General features: G+C 42.4%; 1 protein-coding gene across 3 annotated transcripts in view; it reads left to right on the top strand.

Moving 5' to 3' along the window:
* The window catches only part of LANCL2 (LanC like glutathione S-transferase 2), a 33,120-nt gene extending 9,958 nt beyond the window's left edge, over positions 1-23,162 (top strand). For all 3 annotated transcript variants that reach the window (XM_075083742.1, XM_075083745.1, XM_075083743.1), the window contains exons 2-9: positions 2,846-2,963; positions 5,730-5,937; positions 8,177-8,324; positions 8,936-9,082; positions 12,437-12,619; positions 14,680-14,856; positions 18,197-18,269; positions 19,991-23,162. In XM_075083742.1, coding sequence (XP_074939843.1) covers positions 2,846-2,963; positions 5,730-5,937; positions 8,177-8,324; positions 8,936-9,082; positions 12,437-12,619; positions 14,680-14,856; positions 18,197-18,269; positions 19,991-20,106 — 1,170 coding nt within the window. In that variant the 3' untranslated portion in view covers positions 20,107-23,162. The remainder of the gene's footprint in view (positions 1-2,845; positions 2,964-5,729; positions 5,938-8,176; positions 8,325-8,935; positions 9,083-12,436; positions 12,620-14,679; positions 14,857-18,196; positions 18,270-19,990) is intronic.

Here is a 23,162-nt window from a genome sequence, read left to right as displayed (position 1 = left end):
GGTGTGTGTTGTGTGTGCATGTGTCGTGGTTTAGCCGGCAGCTCAGCCCCACACAGTCGCTCACGCACTCCCCCACCAGTAGATGGGGGAGAGAATCGGAAGGGTAACGCTCATGGGTTGAGATAAGAACAGTTTAATAATTAAAATTTAAAAAAACAAAACAAACAAACAAAAAAACAAAAAAACAAAAAAACAAAAAAAAACCAAAAATGCAATGGAAAGGAAAATAACAAGAGGCCCACCTGGAGGGGGTGGGGGTGGGGAACGAACCACCGAAATAAACCACACGCAATGCAGCCGCCCGCTGACCCAACACCGCGCCTCCCCCGAGCCACAAACTGTGCCCCCCCCGCCCCATACCGGCCATGGTGTCACATGGTATGGAATGAACCTGCCATTGGCCAGTCGGGGTCAGCCACCCCCACCGTGGCCCCGCCCCTCCCAGCCTCCCGCCGCCAGCGCGGCAGAGCGCAGGAAGCTGGAAAGGTACCCAACCCCCCATGGTGAGGAGAATTAACCCCTTCTCAGCCAAAACCAGCACAGCATGGTACAGTTTCCTACCAAAAAGTTGCTTAATGCCATATTAAGGCCAAAGAGTAGACGTCAGATGCTTACTGTGTTTGGTTGCTACTTCTAGAATTACTGGAGGAGGTTAAGGGAACTGTAGCTCCTTCCTGGCGTGGTGTGTGTGTGACGTAAGATATAATGGCATAATTTCCTTTTCCCTCCCTATCCCACCATCATAAAATGGATTTGAACCGTTGACCCTGAAGACTTCTGAGTGTGTCAGAGGACTTGATTGATTCCCGTTATCTTTCCGATTTCTGAATCCATTGAATGGATGTTTGAATTCACTGATTTTTATTTTAAATTCTGCTCTGAACAAGACTACAAAGTGTGTTGTATGTTGAGTAATCAGTTGCATGCTGGCATTCAAGGCCTGTCATTTATCTGAACCCCTTCCTTTTGGGATGTGTTGTAATCAAGCAAGAACTTGTCTTCCTAATAAGCTAGTATCTCTTTCTATAGTAGAACATAATAAATGTAGATATGTTTAACATGAAACTAAGCCTTAACCAATCTGATTTATTCTGGTTGTTATTTGGGAGCAGGTTGGGAAAGCAAGTGGTGGAAGGAAATCAAGCACCATTCAGGAAACAGTAGCTTTATTCTCAGTGTAAGCTGACAGGTAGCCAAATTGGATAATGCCCTTTTTTCTGATGACCACTGCATTGTGACTCTTGTTTTGGGAGGTGGGGAAGCTCTGACAGCTTCCATGTTGCTAGAGACTTTCTGTTCTAGATGTTCCTGGATAACTGAGTCTTAGGTGACAAGTGATGTATGCTTGTGGCTTTCTGTAGATGATGGAAAAAGCACATTCACAAAATATTTTTGGGTGGCACAAAGTCTGTGTACATCACTGTTTTGTCAGGGATGCAATTATCTGGTAATGTTAAAGTTTTTCCTATAGCCCAGAAAGGGAAGAGGTTTTTTTTGTTTCTCCTTCTCTAGCTCCATAGTAGGTAAATTGTTCTATAAGTAAACCTAGACCTTAGGCTCTATTTAAATATATAAAATAGCTTTTAATAAATATGTTAATAGGAAAAGCTGATCAATAAATAATACTGTTTATATAACAAAAAAAATCCCACAACATTTTTGACTGTTGTTTCTGATGTCTCCACTCAAATATAGACTCATTCTGTGAAAGGATTTCCGAATACTCTTTCCCATGGAAGCTAATAGGGCAGTAAATTCTAGTTAATTGACTGTTTCCAAGTTCCATAGGTTTAAGGGAGTAATCAGTAATGCATCATCCCATACAGTATGCATAATGAGAGGAAAATGGTGGCAAGAGTAAAGTATCCTGTGTTATATTTCATATGTACCATCAGATGTAAACTTTTCTTGGTCAACAGTAAAAGCAAGCAATGAATAAAATCAAGGGTTAGTTTCTTCAACTTCATGCATGATGTGAAGCTGCCAAGCTGCTTTTATTCATCTTCTCTGTGTCTAGCTCATTCTTTTAGGTAGTTGTTCTTCAGTAGTTGACTGCATTTAACAACCTCCTCTCATGATAAAGCATGTCAATTCTAATATTGTTTTGGGGAGAGGAGAGAGCAAGAAGTGAGAGGAAGAACATCCTATGACTCTTAAGCTGTTTGCCTTCCATGTGACAGTCACAAACTGGGCCATCAAAAAGAGTCTTGGATTTAGGGTGAAAACATATTCATGGATGATGGCTTGACTTTGACTTGGTTGTCTCAAATATGAGCATGTGTTTTTCCTTTAGCTATTTTCTGCTCCATAGTGCCACTAAAGATGTTCAGGGGCTGTGTGATAAGAGCAACCACCTATTACACAGGGCTTGTAGGTTCACTGTGCTGTGTTTGTCCATAATATGGTCTTGGTACCAGGACCCTGCATGGAGTATTTGCCCATGGAGTGGCAGCAGATGGTTGTCTTCTGTTTGCTTCTACTCACCTTTAATTCAGCTCAGAGAAGCTTTGCTTACTGTCTTAAGAGCCTGAGATAAGAGACAGGATATAATTACATACTGTCAGTGTCCATAGCTGGTCTTCATGTGACTTTAAAGCATCCCCAGATAATTTAATGTAGACACTAGTAACTTATTCTAATATGTGTTCAGAATACATTACATGGGACACACTTAAGATGAACCACCTTGACCCTGCTGATTGCTGCATGAAGTATTTATTCCCTAGTTATTTTTTGGTTGGTTTTTTTTTTTTTTTTTGCAAACAAGAAAGTGGAGCAGACAGCTTGCATTCTTGGATTCTTTCCTTTTCTGACTCGCTCCTTTTCTCCTGTATCCTGTTTTCAGGTCAGCGCTCGGTTCTCAAAACGGATCCAGGCAAAAATCAAGGACCTTCTGCAACAAATGGAGGAAGGGCTGAAGACGGCAGATCCACATGACTGTTCTGCCTATACTGGCTGGACTGGTGAGAAAGCTAGAATTTGAATGAAGTGTGTTTGTTAAATGGCATAATTGGGTTTATTCACAGGAGGAGGTTCTGATATTCTCACAGGAGCAGCAGAAATATTCTGATAGAGGCATTTGTGTGAGTTGGTTTCTTTTAACTCTGGACGCTTGGTCACTACTGTCTGGAATGACTTGCATCGATTTCAGTGGACAAAGAATCTAGCTAAAGGGTAACTGGCTTTTGTATATGGAGATCTTTATCTTGCAAAAGGAGTGAATTTTTCTAAGGCTAGCTACTCCTTCTTTTGGCTTACCTCTAGGTTCTTTAGTATTCTCTTAAAATGGGTTATTTTCACCTTTTTCTGTTCAACTGACTGATAGCAGCTGTCTGATGGTAACAGCATGTTTTAAGCATTAAGAGGGCGTGCCCAGGATCTTGGCGCCTTGAAGTCTGGAATATGGATATTTGGCTCTGCATGTTCTGTCTGTACAAAAATAGTAGGGGGAATATGGAGGTGGGGTTGCAAGATTGTGAAGTACGTGAAGATAAACAGGTGTGTGCAAGTGCTCGTTATTGCTAGGCACTGTCATGCATTTAGCATTGCATCACTGATGCTGTCCAAATGTGAATAAGCCCTTCTGATCCTTAGGCAGAGCCTGCAGTTGTCAAGCCTGTGGCCACTGCTCTTCAAGCTGCCAAAACGCTTTTCTGTCTTGGCCTCTTAAGTGCCACTTTGCCGTTACAATGATATATTCTAATCTTATTCTGTCTATCTTACTCTTCAGACATACTTATGCTTTTAGCATCGCATGTCTGAAGCATGCCCTGAGGAGATGTATTCTTTTATCTTTGTGTTGTAAGGGGGAGGAGCGTGGAAAGACACTCCAGGCTTTGCCTGTGCTCAGGCTTAATTCTGGCAGTGAAAGGGTCAAATTTCTTTGCTTTCTTCTTAACATTTTGGTACAGATGGTGCTGTGGGTGGATGGGTGGGGAAGTTTTAGACAGCTCAGACTGAAATGGTAGATGTGTTTCAAGGTCTGAAAGTGAGCGGCTGCTAAGTGCGGAAGATCTCAAATAGTGGGCATTCTCACACTGACATTATGAAATGGCGCCCAGGGAGCCATGTTCTGACACTGTGACTGACAACTGAAGTTATGGCTGATAAACCAGAGCATGCTGAAAATGAGTCACAAGCTAAAAGTAACACAGCCATCATTATCTGAAACAAGAAGATAGATGAACAAGTAATGCAGTCTAATGACAATCGTGTTTATCCATCCTGCTTTCCTAGATCACCGTAATCTCTCTTCCAAGTTGTAAACTTCTTTCAAGGCTTCTGTGGAATTGACTCCTGGATAAAAATACTTACATGATCTGGCTTTTAAAAAACTTAGTGAAAGTAACTTTATTCCCAAACTTGTTCCTTGCAGCATTTTGCTAGCGTGCAAATCAGAAGATAAAAGCAGCGCTGAAAACAACTGCCCTGCTTGTTATATACAAAGTCTAGACAAATCTTATTGGCAGTGCACTGTCCTGAGCATTGGCTTGAGCTTTGTGAAACATTAAAATCTTGCAGCGCATGCTGTTGGCACATAACAGTTGTAGGACTCATATTAGAGTCCATCTTGCTTATACGCGTACTCTTTGTACATCTAGGAGGAGCCACTTTAAAGGTGTTGCACAAGGAAGGATTGGATGAACTGGGCCTCGTGGCTACTTTCTGACCATCCCTTGATCAAGCACAGATACCTACACATTTGTTGCAACATTAAAAAAGGTTACAGAAATCCCAGTAAATAGCCCACAAGTTCCTGTGCCACTGAATTGGGTTAACCGAGCTCTGCGGCTCTCCTCTTGGACTCATCTAAAAAGGCCTGTTCAAAGCCAGTCTGGGGAACATCTGAGGAGGCGCCAGCGCTCTTGTGGTGCTGCTGTTCTTGTACTCCTCAGGTAGCCTCTCTGTGGAGCTAAGTGGGCCTTGTGTATATTCGGTTTTAGTTGTGGCTTAGGAGAGTGCCCTCCCTGTCAGAAGCAAGTTTGAGATGCAGTAGGGTCTGGAGGTAAATGTTTTGCTTCTGCACATGTATGTTTGCAGTTGGCTAATAGACACCCACTTAGATGGACTTTTTTCACTTTATCCAGTCTACATTGTTGCAATTTTTAAGGTTTGGTTGGGTTTTGTTTTAACTGAAAACTGTGTAATGAGTTTAATGGAGTGAAGCTTGATATTACCTTCTAGCATCCTCTGAGGACTTTTTTGCTTTTTGGCTTTTACAAACCAACTTAACTTGTAGTAATGTATAATTTTATTGGGAAATGCATTTAAGAGTTATAAAGAACTTGGCAAGTTGAATCCAAAGACTCATCGAAAGATCTTTTTACAAATCAAATGGAAAATAAGTCAATTCATGCATACAATAGACGAGTATTGTACAGTCAGTATACTTGGTTGTATACACACTTGTTAGCCTATGGTTTTGAGTCTTCAGTGATTTCTTCACCAACCATTGGTGCCTGTGTCATGAATTTTCTTCATTCTCTGCAGATTGAGTCTACCATTGGGCTTCAGTCTGATAAGTTTGTTTGGGGTTTTTTAAATTATTTTTGTCACATTACAAATTGAAATGTAATCAGGATAGGTTGCCTGATACCTTCCCATTGCATAAGCCAGGACCCTTGACTGACATGTTTTGATTGCCCAAATACCTGTTTGCATTTACGTTACTGGTTCAGAGGCACTAAAGAGGGGAATATGACTATCTCTTTTTCATGTGGTTGTTCCAGGTATTGCCCTCTTATATCTGCAACTGTACCGTGTCACAAAAAACCAGGGCCATTTGCAGCGATCTCTTGATTATGTGAAGAGAATCCTTCGCAATCTGAATGGCAGAAGAGTTACTTTCCTCTGTGGTGACGCTGGGCCACTGGCAGTGGGTGCAGTGGTTTATCACAAGCTGAAAAACAACAGTGAATCTAAAGAATGTGTTGCCAAGTAAGTGGCTGATGGTGGAAAATGCTGTGCCCTTCATTTGTAGAGAGCATTGTTTCAGTAATGTTAGCAAGTGGAGTTTTGGAGGACAGGATTAAAAAATTGAGACACTTCCTCCCCTGATACATTTTTGGTAGAAGAATACAAATTAGGCTTTATCTTTATTAAAGCTGGCTTACACTTCATTCCTGTTTAGCAGGTTATCTTGAGTCTTCTATCGCTGTACGGACAGGATGTCCTGGACATATCTGTAGTGCATGCACATTTTGATTTTGTCACATTGAAGTGACATTTAACAAAAGCCGCACGCTTGTCATCGGCAATATGTAGTGCTTGTGCAGTATGTGATGCTTCCTGTAAAGCGTGGGTCTTAGTTGTGGATTCATTACAAAACATGTACACTGCAGCCATCTGGAAACATCCAGACAGAAACGTAGTACGTCGGATTGATATGTAACAAAGATTTAATAAACCAAAGAGGAGGAATTTGCTGAACTGTGAAAGGCTTTAATTCAGTCAGAGCACATGAAGGATAGCCTGAAAAAAATTCCAGCCGCTTTTCAAAGTAATCTAGATGTAACAAATGTCTTGAGAAGTCCCATTTAGATGTAGATCTTCCTTAGGGAACTAACTCTCCCTTTGCTGGTATAGAGCTGACTGCTGTCCAGGCAAGGGCTGGAAGCACTGGAGCCCTGTGGGGTTTGCATTTGGCACCAGCAATCCACCTGCTAGTAGTCCAGCAGCATGCCTTATGCCGCCAGAATTTGTGGACTAGCCTTGTGTTCTCATTTCCACCCTAGTTTATATTAAGAAATATAATTGGTCTCTTTCTAACCTAGAATCCTAATGGGATTAATCTCTGCTGCTGTTCCTGAATGAACGTTTCAGTTTTGAAATGGGTGGTAGGCTTGGGTTTTTTTTGCTTTTAGAACTGGCAGTAAACTTGAGCATGTCATTTTGGGTGCAGCTAGGAAAGCAGTGTTGCTGTAAGGCATGAAGCATAAGTACAGCAAAATGAGATTAGCAGTAAATCTTCTAGTGTCACCTCTGTTTGGAAACTCATTTCTAGGAGGAGGACTGAAAAGGAGGTTAGTTTGATTATTTGTTCCTTTTCTTCCCTTTTTGTTTACAAATATATTCATGACACCAGCTGAGTGGTACATTATCAATGTCAAAATGTAATCTATGACTGCACTTTTAGCTTTCTACCTTGTGACTCTTTAGTCAGATGATTTGAATAATAAATCTTAACAGTGGACAGTTTATCAGAAAAGAATATAGTTCCAAGTCCAAAGAGTAGTTCCAAGAAAGGAATGATAATATAAAACTTTTTTTGTTTTGTTTTGTTAGTGGCTTTTCTGTGGTATTAGGCAGTAACAGCGTAAACAAGCCGTTGGGGTCAGTGTGTTGCTCCAGCAAGAAGTTAGCACTAACATTTCTGCTAAGTAATAGCTGTTGGGGGTGATCTGGGAATTGAACTTGGTTGTAATCCAGATTGTCTTGCCACCTCCCCCAGTTTAAAATGCAGTTGTCTCCACAGATTCATCTAGTGCCAATTTAATCACAAAAGATCAGAAGAGACAGGGAAGGAGTGGGCAGGAAAATGGATCTCTGCTCCACCTCAATTCTAATGCAGGCTGTTGGAGTAATAGCAAGGAGTCCCTTTGGAGCAAATGAGAGTTGTGATGGCTAGCCCAAGATATTTTTCCATTGCTAATGGCAAGCAAAACACATGTGCATAATAGCAGTGCCCTTGTCAAAATTGAGCTGCTAAACATTTGAGACAACGTGTTGTCTAGGGAGGGGGAGTGCTGAATAGTGGTGTCAGGGGTTTTTGTTTTTGTTATTTCCCTCTTACACAATCTACAATTAAGGGTCCTTGCTTAGGTGAAATTCCCAGAGGCTCCAGGTGGTGCTCCCTATTTGTTGGAGTAGTTCTCCAGCCTCATCCAGCCACCACCCTGCACTCATACATCTGTTCCTGTCTGCAAAAAAGAACCTGATAGTTGCACTAATACTTGCCTGGCTCTGGCTCTGTGTTGCCTGTCTGTCAGGGATGGCCAGCATGCAGTGCTCCTGTGTGTAAACCTGGCAGCCAGCTGAATGGTGGATGACTGGGGGGAAGTGCTGGGGCTTCGGTGCTCATTCTGCTTCTGGTTTGGTTAATGGCTTGTGCAATACGTAGTCCAGTACGGTCTCTAGATAAGATGCTTTCCCTCCCCACCTTCCTTGTCTGATGCAGGTTGTTGCAGCTCCAAAGGACAGTCATAAGCACAGATGCTGAACTTCCAGATGAGCTGCTTTATGGCAGGGCAGGTTACTTATATGCCTTGTTGTACCTGAACACTGAAATCAGTCCAGACACTGTCCCACAGTCTGTTATCAAAGAGGTAAGACTCTTTTCTCTCTCCAATGCTGCAGCATCAGTGATGATGAACTGGAATCACCCCTTCACATAATTCAAGGGATTAAGAGAGGGAGGCTGGAGAGGAGAGGGACCTAGAACTGGGAACTCTGTCTCATCCCTCCCTCCAATCTCTTCCCCCTTTCCCTACTGCCTAGCTGGGACTGAGACAGGCCAGTGTGAGTAGGTCCATGCCTGGCCATGGAAATGGATCTAATGTGTAACTAGTTCTGGAGCATTTGAAGGTGAGAAATTGTTATGAAAAACCTTAAGAAAGAAGTGTGGAAGTGTTTAAGTGAAAAGAAGGAGAATTCAGTGTGGGGAAGATGCACAACCCTTTTGCAGGTACCAGAATCAGCGAAGGCAGGCCTAGAAATAAAATATTTTTATATTAAATTTCTGTTCTTAGAAATATAAGTGATTCCATCATTTAGGAAAAATTCCATTTCTACCTCAACACTCAAGTCCAAATGAATATCATCATCCTATCGCTGTTTATTGTGGCTTATTCTTTACTGTGGTTTTAATCATGACAATGCAAAACCCTCTGAATTAAAGCAAGCAAAACAGACAGAAGGGGTGTATTCTCTTTCTTAGGTAATAGATGCTATTATTGAATCAGGAAAAAACTTTTCGAAGGAGGAACGGAAAACAGACCGTTGTCCTCTGTTGTACCAGTGGCACAGGAAGCAATACGTTGGAGCAGCCCATGGAGTGGCTGGGATCTATTACATGCTCATGCAGGTAAGAGTGTCTTCTGTGGGCTGGGTGAAACACCAGTGATTTCTTGTTTTGCATCAGAGGATCTTATCTTCAGCTTTCATGCATGTGCAGCATTGTGCCGGGTCAGGGTCTCACAATTTGGAGTTGGACTCTGCAGCACAGAACTGTTCAGAGATGCTAGCTCAGGCCCTGGCACCAGAAGAAAACTGGGACTCGGTATCCTCATATTAGAGTGAATTAACCCTTGAGTTGTGGTTCAGACCACCAGTGTTCCAGGAGCTGAAGTTTCCTATCCTTAACAGAGGCAGTTAGGTGCCTTCCCTCATCCTCATATGTATTTTTTCTGGTGCCTGCAGTTAGAAAAGCTAAATATTCACTTACTCACCGTCCATCACACTTCAATTTTTTTCTATTTTTAAATGAGTGCACCTGCCCTCCATGCCCTTCCTCTCTTCTCCAGAGATTTTTTTTTCCACTGTCTTAAAGCTTTTGGAAGACTATCCTTAATCACGTATTAGTCTTCAGTATGCTTTCATTCTTTAGGTGTTCCTCCTCTTCCTTATTCCCCTCCCCCCTTGATGTTTCTCAAAACAAACCTGTGTATCTTATTTCTGTTGTTCAATCTGGAAAAAGGGCCTTAAGATTCATTACAGAAATGGCCATATTGCTGCAATATTTTAGTTGTACCTGTTCCTGGTTTTTATAGGTGCTGCCAGTCTGTGCAACTTTGTAAATGTTAATTTTCTTACCAGTTCATGCAGAATGACTTTTCTTCAAGGCCAGTAGAAGGATTGTACATCCTCACAGCCTGAAGCTGCATACAGATATTCACTGCAGAGGTGACTGAGCTGGTATTTGGTTTTGCCACTGCTCAGCCATTCCTCATTTGCAAAAGATGCTGTGACTTCTCCCCGCCCGTTTCAGATTAGCTCACACCACTTCCACCAGTAGCTGAGGCTAAAGCTGCTGACTTTGCTGTGGAAGCAGCCACTGCTCTGCTGCCTGGGGACATGTCTTAACCTCACTACAGCCATTTTTTGCAGCGACCATCTCACTGGGGCCTCAGGCTGCTCTGTGCCTTTATCTTTACTTCCTCCTTTCTTCAACAAGGTGGTCTGCCCCCTTGTGGCTTCCTGGCTTCCATTTTTCCTTCCCTGGCTCTGCTAGATTTTCTGAGAAACATCTGGTCCTTTAAAGAAGCCTCTTTAAAGGCTCCATCCTTCATTTACTATTCAAGACTGGTAGCAGAAATAATTGCACAGTGCTTTTTGGTTTAAGCAGAAGCTACTCTGTCTACATGTTAAAATCGTAACTATCTTTTTCTTTACATATAATTGCTACTTTTAAGAATTACCACAAAGCCATTGTTTATGCAGCATTAGATTACTGTCTTTTCACCGTACATTAAATATTGTGAGTCATGCAGAGTTGAGTCATCCACTGCAGAAGAAGATGGCGCATCAGAATCCATCCTTTCCCTAACCCTCCCACGCCAAATAAGGAGAATAGTTCTGTATTTTCGGCAGAGAATTCAGAAGCTGGTTTGTTGAGTGAATGTCCGATAACAAAAAAAAAGGGCATCCAACATAGCACCTGAGATGTGAAGGTCACTGGTCATCATTTCTCTACAACACTTCTATGGGGAAAAATGTATTGCTGGATTTACTTGTGAAAGAATACTGGAAGAATAAGACCTCAGCAGTGTTAAATATCTCATCCAGGAGGTAGAGGGGTAATTCTGAAGTGTGAGCTAGGGCATCTCTAATCGTAATCCCCTTCACTAACCCTGAGGCAAAAATGTCTGTCTGTATATCATAGCCCTTGGCCAGAGAGTCAGGGACATACCTGTAGGTTACTTTTCTGCTGTTGGAAGGAGGTGCTGGGAGCCTCAGCAGCTTGGGCAGATCTTGTACTCAGACCTTTCCAGAAGCACAAGGTGAGAAGATGGTTTGTAAAGAGTTCTGCTCTTCTTAGACTTACCTCCCAAGGGCAGACGTGCTGGGTTTGCCTTGCACAGTTCAAGACTGAAGGCATATTTTGCTGGTGCCCATCTGCTTTGCCTTCTGCTGCAGGGGTGCAGCGTGAAATCAGAGCCCTGAAACAAAGCTTTCCTCAGAGCCTCCCAATGCCACAGATCAGCATCTGAGTGAGGGCTGATCAGCTCTGCGGTGTTCTTCATGATAAGCTGATGTGTATTCTGGTGTGCTTCTGATCAGCAGTGTGAAGGTTTCCATTCTACTCAAAAAAGTGCAGAGGTGGAGTTTGCCTGAGGGGCCTGGTAGGTAGAAGTCTGGCAAAGGTTTCCTGGCTGAGGTGAAATAGAGGCTTTTGGGTTTTTTTCAGATTACTGAAAATACAGGTATTGAAAGTCTTGAATGCAAGTGTGCTGGAGCTGGTAGGAAACAGTGAAATTGTATGGCATCGAGTCAGCAACAAAGACAAGTTATTTTTAAAAATAGGCTCAGTTATTAGGCTCCTGGAGGCTCCAATTTCTGCAGTTGTTCCCACAGCTTGCAGGAATTCTGGAAATCATGTAGGCTCTGTAAAAATAGAGAGCTTTGTTATGAAAATACTGTAAAATGGACTGGTAAGAGGAGGGAACGCCAACTAGGTAACAGCTGCAGACCCAACAGATACTCAGTTTCTAAACCATTACTTAAAAGGGGAGTGCAGGTTGATGGATATATTCTCCTTTTGGCAAGGATGTAAACTAAATAGAAGAAATGAGATAGAAAATTCAGAAGAACAATCTAAGGATGAGTTTGTAGTACAAAGATGTTTAGCTACCTGGAGAAGTAGCTGTTGCTTCTGAAATTGGAGATGAAGTTTTAAAGCTCATAGTTTCAGGGAGTTTTGTTTATGATGGAAAACTTTAAACTTCATAAACCCTTGCCAGGTATGCCACAACATACACTCTTCTTCATATATTGAGAAATAGGACAGGTTTGTCTACGTTAGTTATTTTTAAAACAAAATGTGTAACCTATTGTGTTTTAACTGTGTATTATGAGCAATGTATCCATAAAACCATCTTTCTCCTGTAAGTGTTCTATTTTAAGGTATAAAGAGAGGCCTTGGAGTCTTGAAATCTGTATTCTGTTGTCAGTTCTTCCGTAGTCTTTATGTGTCACCTCCAGTACGACAGGTAACAACATGGTGCCCCAATTTCTTTGTCTCTACAGTAGCTGTAAAAATGCCTTCACAAGGGTATTGTAAGCAGACATTAATTACATCCATATGAAGTGATTCAGAGTATTTGGATCAAGGGCACGTATGTAGGATACTTGAAAATAGATCATAGCATTAAGTGTTGATATTACTACTTCTGTTTATGGTTTTGGTGATGGTTTGGTTTTTTTTTAATGTTTTCTTTAGCCAGTTGCAAACGTGGACCAGGAGACTCTGGCAGAGCTGGTAAAGCCAAGCATTGACTATGTGCGTCATAAAAAATTCAGATCTGGGAATTACCCATCATCACTGAGCAATGAGACTGATAGACTGGTTCACTGGTGCCATGGCGCCCCCGGAGTCATCCACATGCTTATGCAAGCTTATAAGGTGAATAATTTTGTGTTCATATAGACTTCTGTTTTTACAGAGAGACCTGTATGCAGACCTGTTAGATTGTAAGGCTTGCATTTTATGTCTTCTAGATCTAGACTTTCAAGCCAGAACCTTAGGCTAGACACCTAAAGACCTAGGTAAAATTACTTCCCAGGGTGTTAGTAGTTACTAGACATCAGGCTTTCTTGGAAAAGGGCCAAGTGCTTAAACAATTTGATGTCGAAGTCCTGGGTGTGAGAACATTGACCTAAATTCTTTGAATCTTCATCCCAAGAGTTTTAAGAATTATGTTGGTTTTCAAATGCATAGGTTCATGCATCTTGCCAAAGAATGTCTTCCATAAATTACTCCATTATTAAGATATAGCTCTTGAGAACTTAATGTCAGAGCAAAGATCCCAGGCCCCTTCTAGGGCATAAATATAACTGCTGAGCTACCACAGCCTACTGTTTGCTCTTCTCCATCCTTAACTAGGTTTGCTATCTCTCTTGTGTTGTGAACTTCTGATTTGCATGACATTTGAAAGTATGCCATTTAATTAAATTTATGCAGATTGATTCTTGCTTTTGACAGCCCTCCTTGGCAGATTCCCTGGTCGGCCTCTGGGTGGGCTGATGAAAAGCAGGCTTGGTTTATGGAATAATTACTCTCGCTGCTACCTGAAATGTGAACTGTAAATCTCTTACAGCATTGCTCAATGTAGCAGCAGTCACAGTTGCTTTTACTTTGTAGACTTCTTTTTTTCTTCCCCCCTGCCCCCCACCTTCTCTGTCAATGCAATGCTTTCCCCAGCACAAAATGTTTTGCAGGAGATAAGAGAGATAGGACCAAGTTCTGTTTAGCAGCCTCCTTTCTGGCCTCTTTTTATGTTTAAGGAGATGGGGCATATGATGCTTTTCTTTTACTCTTTATAGTCTGCTTTTTGAAGACTTGGTAAGAAAAATTGGAGTATGTTTTGCTGCCTATGCTTTCATACCAAGCACAGGGACTTTTGATAACAGACAGCAATGTTTGTCCTGGAAATCAAATGCTGTTGCCAGGCCTTAATTAAAAATGTTACAGCTAAGTAGCTGACAAACCCTGTTCAGACAGAGGGACTTTCTTTATCAAGCTTGTAGATTTCAGAACCTTGCATGTTAATTGCTTCTATTACCTTAGTAAATAGCCTGGCAGGAGATGCTGTCTCTAAAGGACTAAGTCTACAGTAGTGCATCAGTTATTCTTTTTTTTTTTTTCTTGTTGATCTGCAGAGTGACTTAGGCAAAGGGGAGCAGAAAAGTAGCCTTATAAAGGTGGAAGTCTGGTGGTGTTCAGCTAAATTACTTGCTTTTGTTTTCTGCTCTCTGTGTCCAAAATGCACTTCAGCAGTTTCAATAAACTTTGCAAGTTTGGTCCTTCGCCCAAACTGGCTAGTGCTTCTGAGTATTTCCAGTACAAATACTGATTAAGGTAATGGAGTGTTCCTAATTGTACTTGTGACAGAGAAAAGAGCCCTGTGCTGTGCAGAGAGATATTCTTGTGCATTTTTGACAAGGAGTTGAAGGCAGATGGTGAGTAACCAGGAAGAATTACTCAGGAAGACCAGGACATAGCCCATTTAGGACCAGATTTGGTGGCCAGTATTCTGTGTTACGTTTCTTGGAGGCAAGAATTATATTTCTGTATTTCAAATCAAATGATGTTGTAGTTTGGGAATGGAGGGGAGAAGCAAAAAAGAACTGTGTACCCTTCAAATAGGTTTTAGGTTGTAGAAACAAGGGCCTTGAACTTGAGTTTTTCTTTTGGGGTCCTGATTTCAGAAACAAAAACTTGAAGTTCTTTCTTTTTCCATGCAGTGATAGGAGAAACAACTTAGAAAAGAAAGGAAAGTCTCTGATCATAGAATCATAGTATCGTTAAGGTTGGATGAATGGATTATTAAAATTCAAAATAAATATTATATGGAAAAAACCCACTCCAACAGCGAAACATCTCTTGGGTCCAGCTTCCTTTTTTTTCCATTAGAACTTCAATTTATGTGTGTTTATTCTCTGTTTTTTTTTTTTTCCCCACAGACTTTTAAAGAGGATAAATACTTGAAAGATGCTATGGATTGTAGTGATGTCATCTGGCAGAGGGGTTTATTGAGAAAAGGATATGGGATCTGCCATGGTACTGCTGGTAATGGCTACTCCTTCTTGTCTCTCTATAACCTAACTCAGGACAAAAAGTACCTCTACCGAGCTTGCAAGGTGAGCTCTGCAGCATCCCAGCAAAATTACTGTTCCCTTTCATGTCATAACACCCATGCAAGAGTAAACTGATTGGAGTAGGCTGTTGTGTGCTAGAGCTAGAGCTGGCGGGCTGTGCAGCTGGGTGGGGCAACAGGGTTCTGTCACTTGCTCCCGTTTACTCACACCTGGACTGGACAGCTTCAGCTGCGTATGTGGGGCATGCACCATCTTAATATGCAGAGTGAAATGCACAAATGTTCTGTAAGGGAGGAGGAACTAAACATGTATTCAGAAGAAAATAGAGTCTGAAAATCAGCCTGCTTGAACAATAACAGGCTAATGTTATGTGGTGCTAATTACTCCATTGAGACATCCACTGTCATCTTCAACTCCTCAAGTGATACTGTTTGTAGTCTTTTGTAATTACTTGTTTTCAGACTAGTGTCTGGGGCTTTTAGAGCTCTGAATTGCAGCTATTAAATTGCGCACTTTGATTTTTTTCATTAATACAAATTGCGGAGAAAGACACACTCAGAATTTTTCCACTGGAATTGTCCAGGTTCTGCTATCAGCTCTGACTGTGCTAGCAGTTACCAAAGGAGAAAGCTTTCCCTGCCTCTGTTTCCTCATCTCATAAGACTTTGGTTTGGTTTTGGTTTGTTTTGTTGGGTTTTTTTCCAGCTTAATTCACTGATCTTAGGTTTCATATTGCATACACAGCTATTTAGCTGAGGCCTTTTAAAAAGTATTGCAATGGGAAATTCGATGAGTTGCTTCTTAGGTGCTTTTAGATGAGCACTGGCCATACATAAAGCTATTGTGTTCGCCTCCAGTGTCAGCCTGTCCTCCATCAGCAGAGCTTTAAAAAGTTGCTCTTCATCTCACATTTACCAAAGCATCACACCATGAGGACACCTGTAAGCATACCTGCATCCCAGAGCATGTAATAAACCCTGCACTCCTGCAGCAAATGTGTGACTTAGTTACATGTGGACTCACCCACAGCTGAGGTGAGCCACAGCACCAAGCTGGCACTGTTGTTGGCACAGCTATCAGGCTTTCCCTGTCATCCTCCATGCTAGTGCATCTTCTGTGGCTCTGTGCAGTGTTGGCAACTCCTGTTGGTGTTGCATTTCTGGCCCAAGAGAGCCCTGACGTTCTTCTGTACCAACCTAGAGAAAAGCAAGCATATCTATTTCAAAGCCAAAACAGGAAGACACTCGGGTTACATGCCTGAAATTGCTTTGAGAAGGAAGATGGGGCACAGGGGCCAGTTTGCTGGAGGTGCTCAGCATAGTCAGGTCTGGCAGCGTACTGGCAGCCAGTCTGCATTTTAGCATTGCTGGCACTCAGTCAACCCCTTCGGGCTCTTGCGGGGGAAATCTTGAAACAGGCAGAGGAATTTGCTGGTCTGGCATTCTTGAAATCTTTTATTTTTGAGCCAGAGCATGCAAGGAAGCAAGTGTGCAGTTATGTTGGTACCTAAAGGCACGTAACTGAGAACTAGATGGCTCCTCTCCCAGGGGTGTTTGCTCACTCTGAAAACACAAGGCCCAGGGGAAGGAGTCTGGCCAGGAATGCCTGGTTACCTCTCAGGAGCCAGGAAACTGCTTCACAAATGAACCGGAAGAGGTTGAAAGGCCATGACTCACAGAGACCCCTGGTTTGTGCTTCTCACTTTTGGTTTTGCAGCTTTTCTCCAGTATTATCAGACAGGCTCCCAGGAGGCTGAGCCACTCCTAGTTGGCCTGCCTGAGAGAGGGGCTGTGGCATCCTGGGCTCCAGGCAACAGAGAGCATTTAAGCCCTGTGCTGCTCAGTGTTGTGATTAAACCGCTGCTGATGGCAAGCATGCTCAGTCTGTGTGAGAAACAATGGCAGGTGTCTTCCTGTTAGAAGATTCTACACCCCGCCTGCCCTCACCCTTGGTTTAACAAAGATTAGTGTGGTTTACTGGATCTGTGAGTTGTGCTGAAGCTATGAACTTGTAAATTATGGTTGTGCTTCAGTAGCCTGGGGTGCATTTTTTGAATTCTGTTGCAGTTCCCAGGCTAGCAGTAATAATAAAGGCTAGTAATAAGATGTGGATGTTGCAAGAATTGATTGTAGTTTAGAAACATGACATAAACATGTTCTGTCCTCACATACAAGACAAGATTACATGGAGAATTAAACCATGATTTGAAGTTATATACCCATTGGGGCCCAGAAATATTTGATGAGTTCATAATAACAGTGTGGACCACAATGTTTGTGGGTTTTTTGCTGGGTTTCCTCAAGACATTCACATACACGCACACACCCCTACCAAGAGGAGGAAAATTTATCCCCCAGTAAACATTTAAACAGAACGGGGCGGGGGGGGAAGAAGGGAGGAGATGCCACCCTTTATCCTCCTGTTGAACAGATTGATGGCTCCAGGGGCATGCTTATGCCCCATATAGCTCCAACTCTAGAGCCGGGGCACCCTCTAGTTAGTAGGATGAGCTGTTTGCTAGAAGGTTACCCAAATTGCAGGGGGAGCGAGGAGAGACAGCTCAGCTCTTGCTTTGCAGGAATCTTTGCACTGTATTTTGAATAAGCAGTGGTTTGTTTTCAAGCACAGAAATGTCAGGGGAACTTGTGGCCCCCATATGCTCTGGGGAGCCATAAGGAAGAAATAGATGGTTGCTATTAAATTGATCCAGATGCAGTTCGTAAGTCATGTATCTCTAATGTAAGTACTGCAGCAGTGTTGATCAAACACAAGAAAGACACTGTTAACTCTTCTTAATGGTATTCCACCTTCTTCGGCGAAATACTGATGACCATAATTGTCTAACTATATAATGATTTTTCATAAAGCTTGGGGAGAGCAAATAAATGAAATTGAGCAATGGCAGCTGGAGATTTAATACTGTAAATTTGTGCATGGAAGTGAAAGAAAAACAAAATGCGGTTAACAAATCTAAGACCTGAGCATGTGGATAAATTAAGCACCAAGACAGATTAGAAACTGATACTACAGTATTAGAAAAATATTGCCCTTGAAACTGAATATATCTGTTCTCACGGCATTTTTCATTGATATGTAGGCAGGGTTGATTTACCAAAAACAGAAATTAAGTACAGCCCACATAATTATGTTGTCATCAAACTGAAACTTGTGCTGTGGACGTACATAACCTAAAACCTAATTGCAGCCTTGTCACAGTTGAAGTGGGGCAAATTTGTCTCGGACAGCTATTTCTGTGTTGTCTCTGCTTACACTATTTTACATTCAGTACCTGTTAAAGATATGTAGATACTCAAGCTTGCATTTAACAGACTTAAATGAAAAAAAAAAAAAAATCTCTTTTTTTTTTTAATGTTTTCCCCAGTTTGCTGAATGGTGTTTGGAGTATGGTGCACATGGATGTCGTATTCCTGACCGACCTTACTCTCTCTTTGAAGGTAAAGTGATGGTGTTGCAAATGGTATTGTATTGTCCAGGAAAGAAGGGCAGCCTTGCAGTTTTGGCACGCGCTTAGGAGTTGGGAAGTCTTTGGTGGGTTCCTTTGCTATTAAAAATAGACCCACCCTGCCCCCCCACCTCTGCCTACAAGAAGAAGGAGGGGCAGGGAGACAAAGACAAAAGAAAATCATTTATTATCACAACTTTCACTTTTGGTTGCATTTCAGCAGTTTCCAGTGTAAAGCCAGTGCCACTGTCTGTCTTGAATAAAATTTTGCTGTGCTGATGCCTCTTGGCTTAAAGCAGACAGAGGTCTGGGCAACAGTTTAGTCGCCGGTGTTGCAGAGGGGGTCTCAAAGTACTTGCTGGCTTGTCAGAACGAGGCCTTTTCTGCTACAATACTAAACCAAGGAAAAGCTAGTTTTAATATGAACCCAACTCACTTGAACAGAAAAGAAATGTAGAGTTCTTAGGGGCTTTTCTGCAAGTTCAGAGGTGTTCCTAAATACTTTCCTAGAGCTTTGTATTTTTTTTTATTTTTAGCTTATGTTCTATTCCCTATCTCATCCTTATGCTTTAGAAACAGAGTAGCAAGGAATCATAGACCCAAGTAAGATTTAAAGTAGTGCTGCTATTTCATAAGCAATGATCCTAGTGTGCCACCTATCACAAATATGTGAAATTACAGCAGACTGAATGGGATTGTTTTACAAATAAACCAATTCAAGGGGTGAACACGAGAGAGCAGTAGTTATACGCATCCCTTCTAAATACAAAGTTGTTGTCTTAATATTTAAGGGAGAAAAGTTAAAGCATTCTTATTCCTGAGAGCTCTCTTGCAGGCACACAGTCTGTTGCAGAGGAGCTTTGAAATTTGTGAGAAGGTGAAGTAATGCCAATAATAGGATGATTTGTGCTTTAATGCTGACATACAGCTTTTATTTTAGTTTTTACATGTCAGTGATTTTTAAACAAAAATCTAGAAGTCTCAAATTTGAGACAAAAAATTCTTAATTGGGAGGGGGGTTGTAGCCAAAATTGTGCTTGAAGTTGTCAAATTCTGCACGTACATGCACACTTTCAGTGGAAGTTGCATGTGCATCTTACAGGATTGTCTTAATCATTTCATTTGCATCAGATGCTGTATTTCAGGAAGGTTCCTTTGTTTGTATGTGCTTAGCTGTTGATAAAATAGGATTTTAGCTTGATCATAAAACTGAGCTTGTATTTGTGTGCTCTCCTGCTGTAGGGTGCCTCTGTTGTCTGTTCACCGTAAGGGTTTTATTAGGTGATACTGGTGTTAGTGCTTCAGGCTCTGGATGACCTCTTTACTAATAGGAAATAAATTATCTGTACATCAGAAGTATAATGAAGTTTTGCCTTTGTTTTTTAACCACTGAAATGATGAGCAAGAGCTGCTCAAATGCTGAGGGACAGTCCAAACTAGGATTTCCTTTTTCTTAATGAAGTAGCATTGAGGTTGTGCAGCTGAAAAGATGGTAGCAGAGAGATCTTGGTTCTTGCCTTTGATGTTTTCAAGTGAAACCTGGTTTCCTGGGCAAAGTACAGAAGAACCTGCCTTTTCATAGGCCCAAAGTGCACCTGTTAAAAAAAAAAAAAAAAAAAAAATCTAGTGAGGAGGTGCTCAAACAGACACTGTTGCCTTTGCTGTCAACTGTGCTATTTTAATGTCAAAGATCTCTTTCTCATTATGTTTTAGGCATGGCAGGAGCTATTCACTTCCTCTCAGATATTTCAGTACCGGAGACTTCCCAGTTTCCAGCATTTGAACTTGGACCTCAAAGGAGGGAGAACAAAGTGGAACAGGACAGCTAAAAGATCATTTTGAAAGGAAACTGATGCCAAAAGAGATGAGACTGTTTAGTGCCTCTGATACTGAACCAACTCGGCCCTGAACTGACGGATGGATAAATCCCTTTTCTCATCCCTCCCTGCCCCAAAGGACCATGAAGTCATTAGAGCATGAATGGGAGAAGCCACATTTAAGTTTGGTTAAAGTGACACCTTCAGATGTAGGACAAGAGAAGTCAAGTTTTGAACTTTCTCTCTTCCCTTGTATTTGTCTTCAGGTCTTTGACATGCTCTGCATGTTTATTGGTGTTGTCCATTGATTTGAGTCTTTTGTTGTTAGCGAAAAGCTGGTCTCTGTGTGAAACTCTGTCCTGTACCTTCACGCATGACTCACAACAGCAGTGTTGCTTTCTGCGGCCTGGTTACCCAGAGAGTACACCTTACACCAGAGAGTTCGCTGCGGGACAGTGCCTCACTTCACTGGTGAGCTGGCAACTTCAAAAAGAGATGAAAAACATTCTTATGTTCATATTTTTCTCCACAGTCCCTGGAAGCTAAGGTGATGGAGATGAGCCTGTTTTGATGAAGAGGTATGAGGCCATCTGTTTTCAGAAACTTCACAAGTTGGAAGGGACCTGACTTGTCTTTGCTGCTGTTGTGTGAGGTTTTTTTGAAAGCCTGAAAAAGAGGCTCCCTTTGGTACCTATACCTGGTTAGTGTGTTAGGCACTGACAGCAGGGTGGAGATCCTTGCCCCCAACCTCTGCAAAACCCCATCCCATGGCATGAGCTTAACAAACTGAAGGTGGAGTCACCCATACTAACCTTCTGCTGCCGCCAAGAGCAGAGCAGGGACAGATAACTGCTTCTCCTTTCCTGTGTGCGGTTTTGTAATAAACCTGTCCTGTAGCACCTAGTATACAAATGAGTAAGGGACGGTGTCAGGGCACTTTCTCATGCTGGTAACTTGGGATGAGTGTTCTTCCCAAACCAAGGCAGTGATTTGTTCTGGGCCCTTCCCTCCCTCTCCCAGCCCCACTGCACATTTAGCCTATATAGTATGATAGGAGCAATAAATACCAGCTGGTTGTGGAGGCTGCAGAAGATTAATGAGCAATATGAAACCATGCCTAGAGGCTGTAATTGAAGTTGATTCGATTTAATCTTAGAATCCAAACAGAAGTAGTCCTTTGCCCTTAGTTTTAACTGTGCTACTAGTGCTTTGCTGCTTCTTGTAGCATAGTGGGGTTGTGAAATACTAGACCTGCCTCCAGGTGTTCCTCAGTATCAGGCTCTTGGTTTGGGAGAAGTGGGACATACTGTTAGTACACTTGGAGCAGGCTTGTGTGTTCCAGGTAGTAAGCATGCTTACTGCTTGGGAAAGGTAAGCGTAGCACACTCCGATGCCCTCAAGCTCTGTTGTCATCCTTCCCCCAGGTCTCCCTGTGCTCTGTCATTTCAGGTGCTTATTTTAATTGATGCCTTCTATCAGGTGGGAGTGTGGCAGATGGCAGAGACATTGACCTTTCAGGTGTGCACTGGGACGTATGTGACCTGTGGGCCATCTGCTGAGCCCCAGTGTTTGCAGTCAGGCTTGGAGACGCGTTGTTCCACCTGTATAAATCTCTGAATGGTAGCAGGTGACTTCCTTGAACTTTATAATATCTGTTGTCAAATCCATTGGGATGTTAATAATCTTCACGTTCAGTTCTGCTGGGCAAGAGCAGCAGTGCTGGTGTGGGGACAGCTTAATGTCACAGCATAGCTCCTCTGCTGGTTTGTCAGGTAGGACTAAAACATGGGAGCAGCGGGAGAGACTTTTCTACCCTTCTGGCAAAGGGCAGAAGATGAGGTGGGGGCTACGAAACCCAGCCGCATCTATACAGTCAGGAACGAGGCAAAATGCTGAAAGGCAGCGGGAGTGGGGGATGCTGCATGGCAGGCAGCTGGGGTGAATCACACCAGAGCAGAGCAGCAGAAAGCAGAGGGGTCAGTGAGAGCTGATGACGGCAGGCAGCTCACAGAGTGTGCCAGCAGAGGCTGTCTCAAATGAGAGGTTCCTCCATGGCAAGCACACTACGGTCTAATCTGTTTCTTCAGTCTTTGGATCACTGATCCTGCCCATAGGTAAGCCAGGGAGGAAATTTGTCCAGGGTGAAGTCTCATAGAAATTCTAACAAAGGAGGTAGATGGCAGCTCCGACCCCTTTTCACATCATCCCTACCCCTTTTTTCCTTCCCTTCCACTGTAACTGCAGAGCATGTGGGGTGGGTTAACGGGGAAGGGGCTTGCCAGGTTTGCAGGAACTGCCTGCAAACACAGAACAGAAGCCAACAGCCTTCCTGGCAAATCCCAAGCATGTGTTAGACTGACTGCTTAGCTAGGGGGTCAACAGGCAGGTTTTTCATTCAGTGATTATATACATATATGCCTCCTTGGCTGCTGAGCTTGGAATGACACCTGTGGAACATGATTTTGGCTGTCTGGAGCCCACGGGGAATTAAAACTTGCTGGTTTAAAAAATATATAGGTATATACACACTTAGAACAGCTTAATACCAAGCAGATCTCCCAGATGCTTGAGTGTACCCATTGAAACAATGAGCAAGTCAGCTACCAGCTCTTTCTGTACCGTAGCCAGCCTTCTGCTGCGGTGGGGCCTGGCACCGTCTTTCTCTGCAGAGTGCTCTTGGAATTGAGCAAGACTGGAAGCGTAATGGATCGAGTCAGGAAGTGTCTGACAGTGCGTCTGCCTCGTCTTCCTGACATGACTTTCCCTGTGGCTCCTCCTTTCTGTTCGTCACAGTGTTGTGGTATGTAGGTGGCCCATTAAAAAAGGATATTGTGTGAAGGAGAAAAAATGTATTTCATCAAAGCATTGTTTTCAGAAATCACATGACACTAAAATGTGGAAAATGTCTTAATATTCCCTGGTTTGCTTTGTCTGTGTGTAATAGTCCATCTGTTGCAAAAAGTAGTAGTGTTAAAAATGGAGATGCTCTTTGGGCAGAAAAAGAGGAAAAAAATGCTGATGTTTTGTTCTTTGGCTTTATTAGTAAAGACCAAGCTATGTGGTGGTTA

Source organism: Phalacrocorax aristotelis, chromosome 2 (assembly GCF_949628215.1).
Source record: "Phalacrocorax aristotelis chromosome 2, bGulAri2.1, whole genome shotgun sequence".
Classification (NCBI taxonomy): Eukaryota; Metazoa; Chordata; class Aves; order Suliformes; family Phalacrocoracidae; genus Phalacrocorax; species Phalacrocorax aristotelis.
This window is presented reverse-complemented; position numbering and strand designations above follow the sequence as displayed.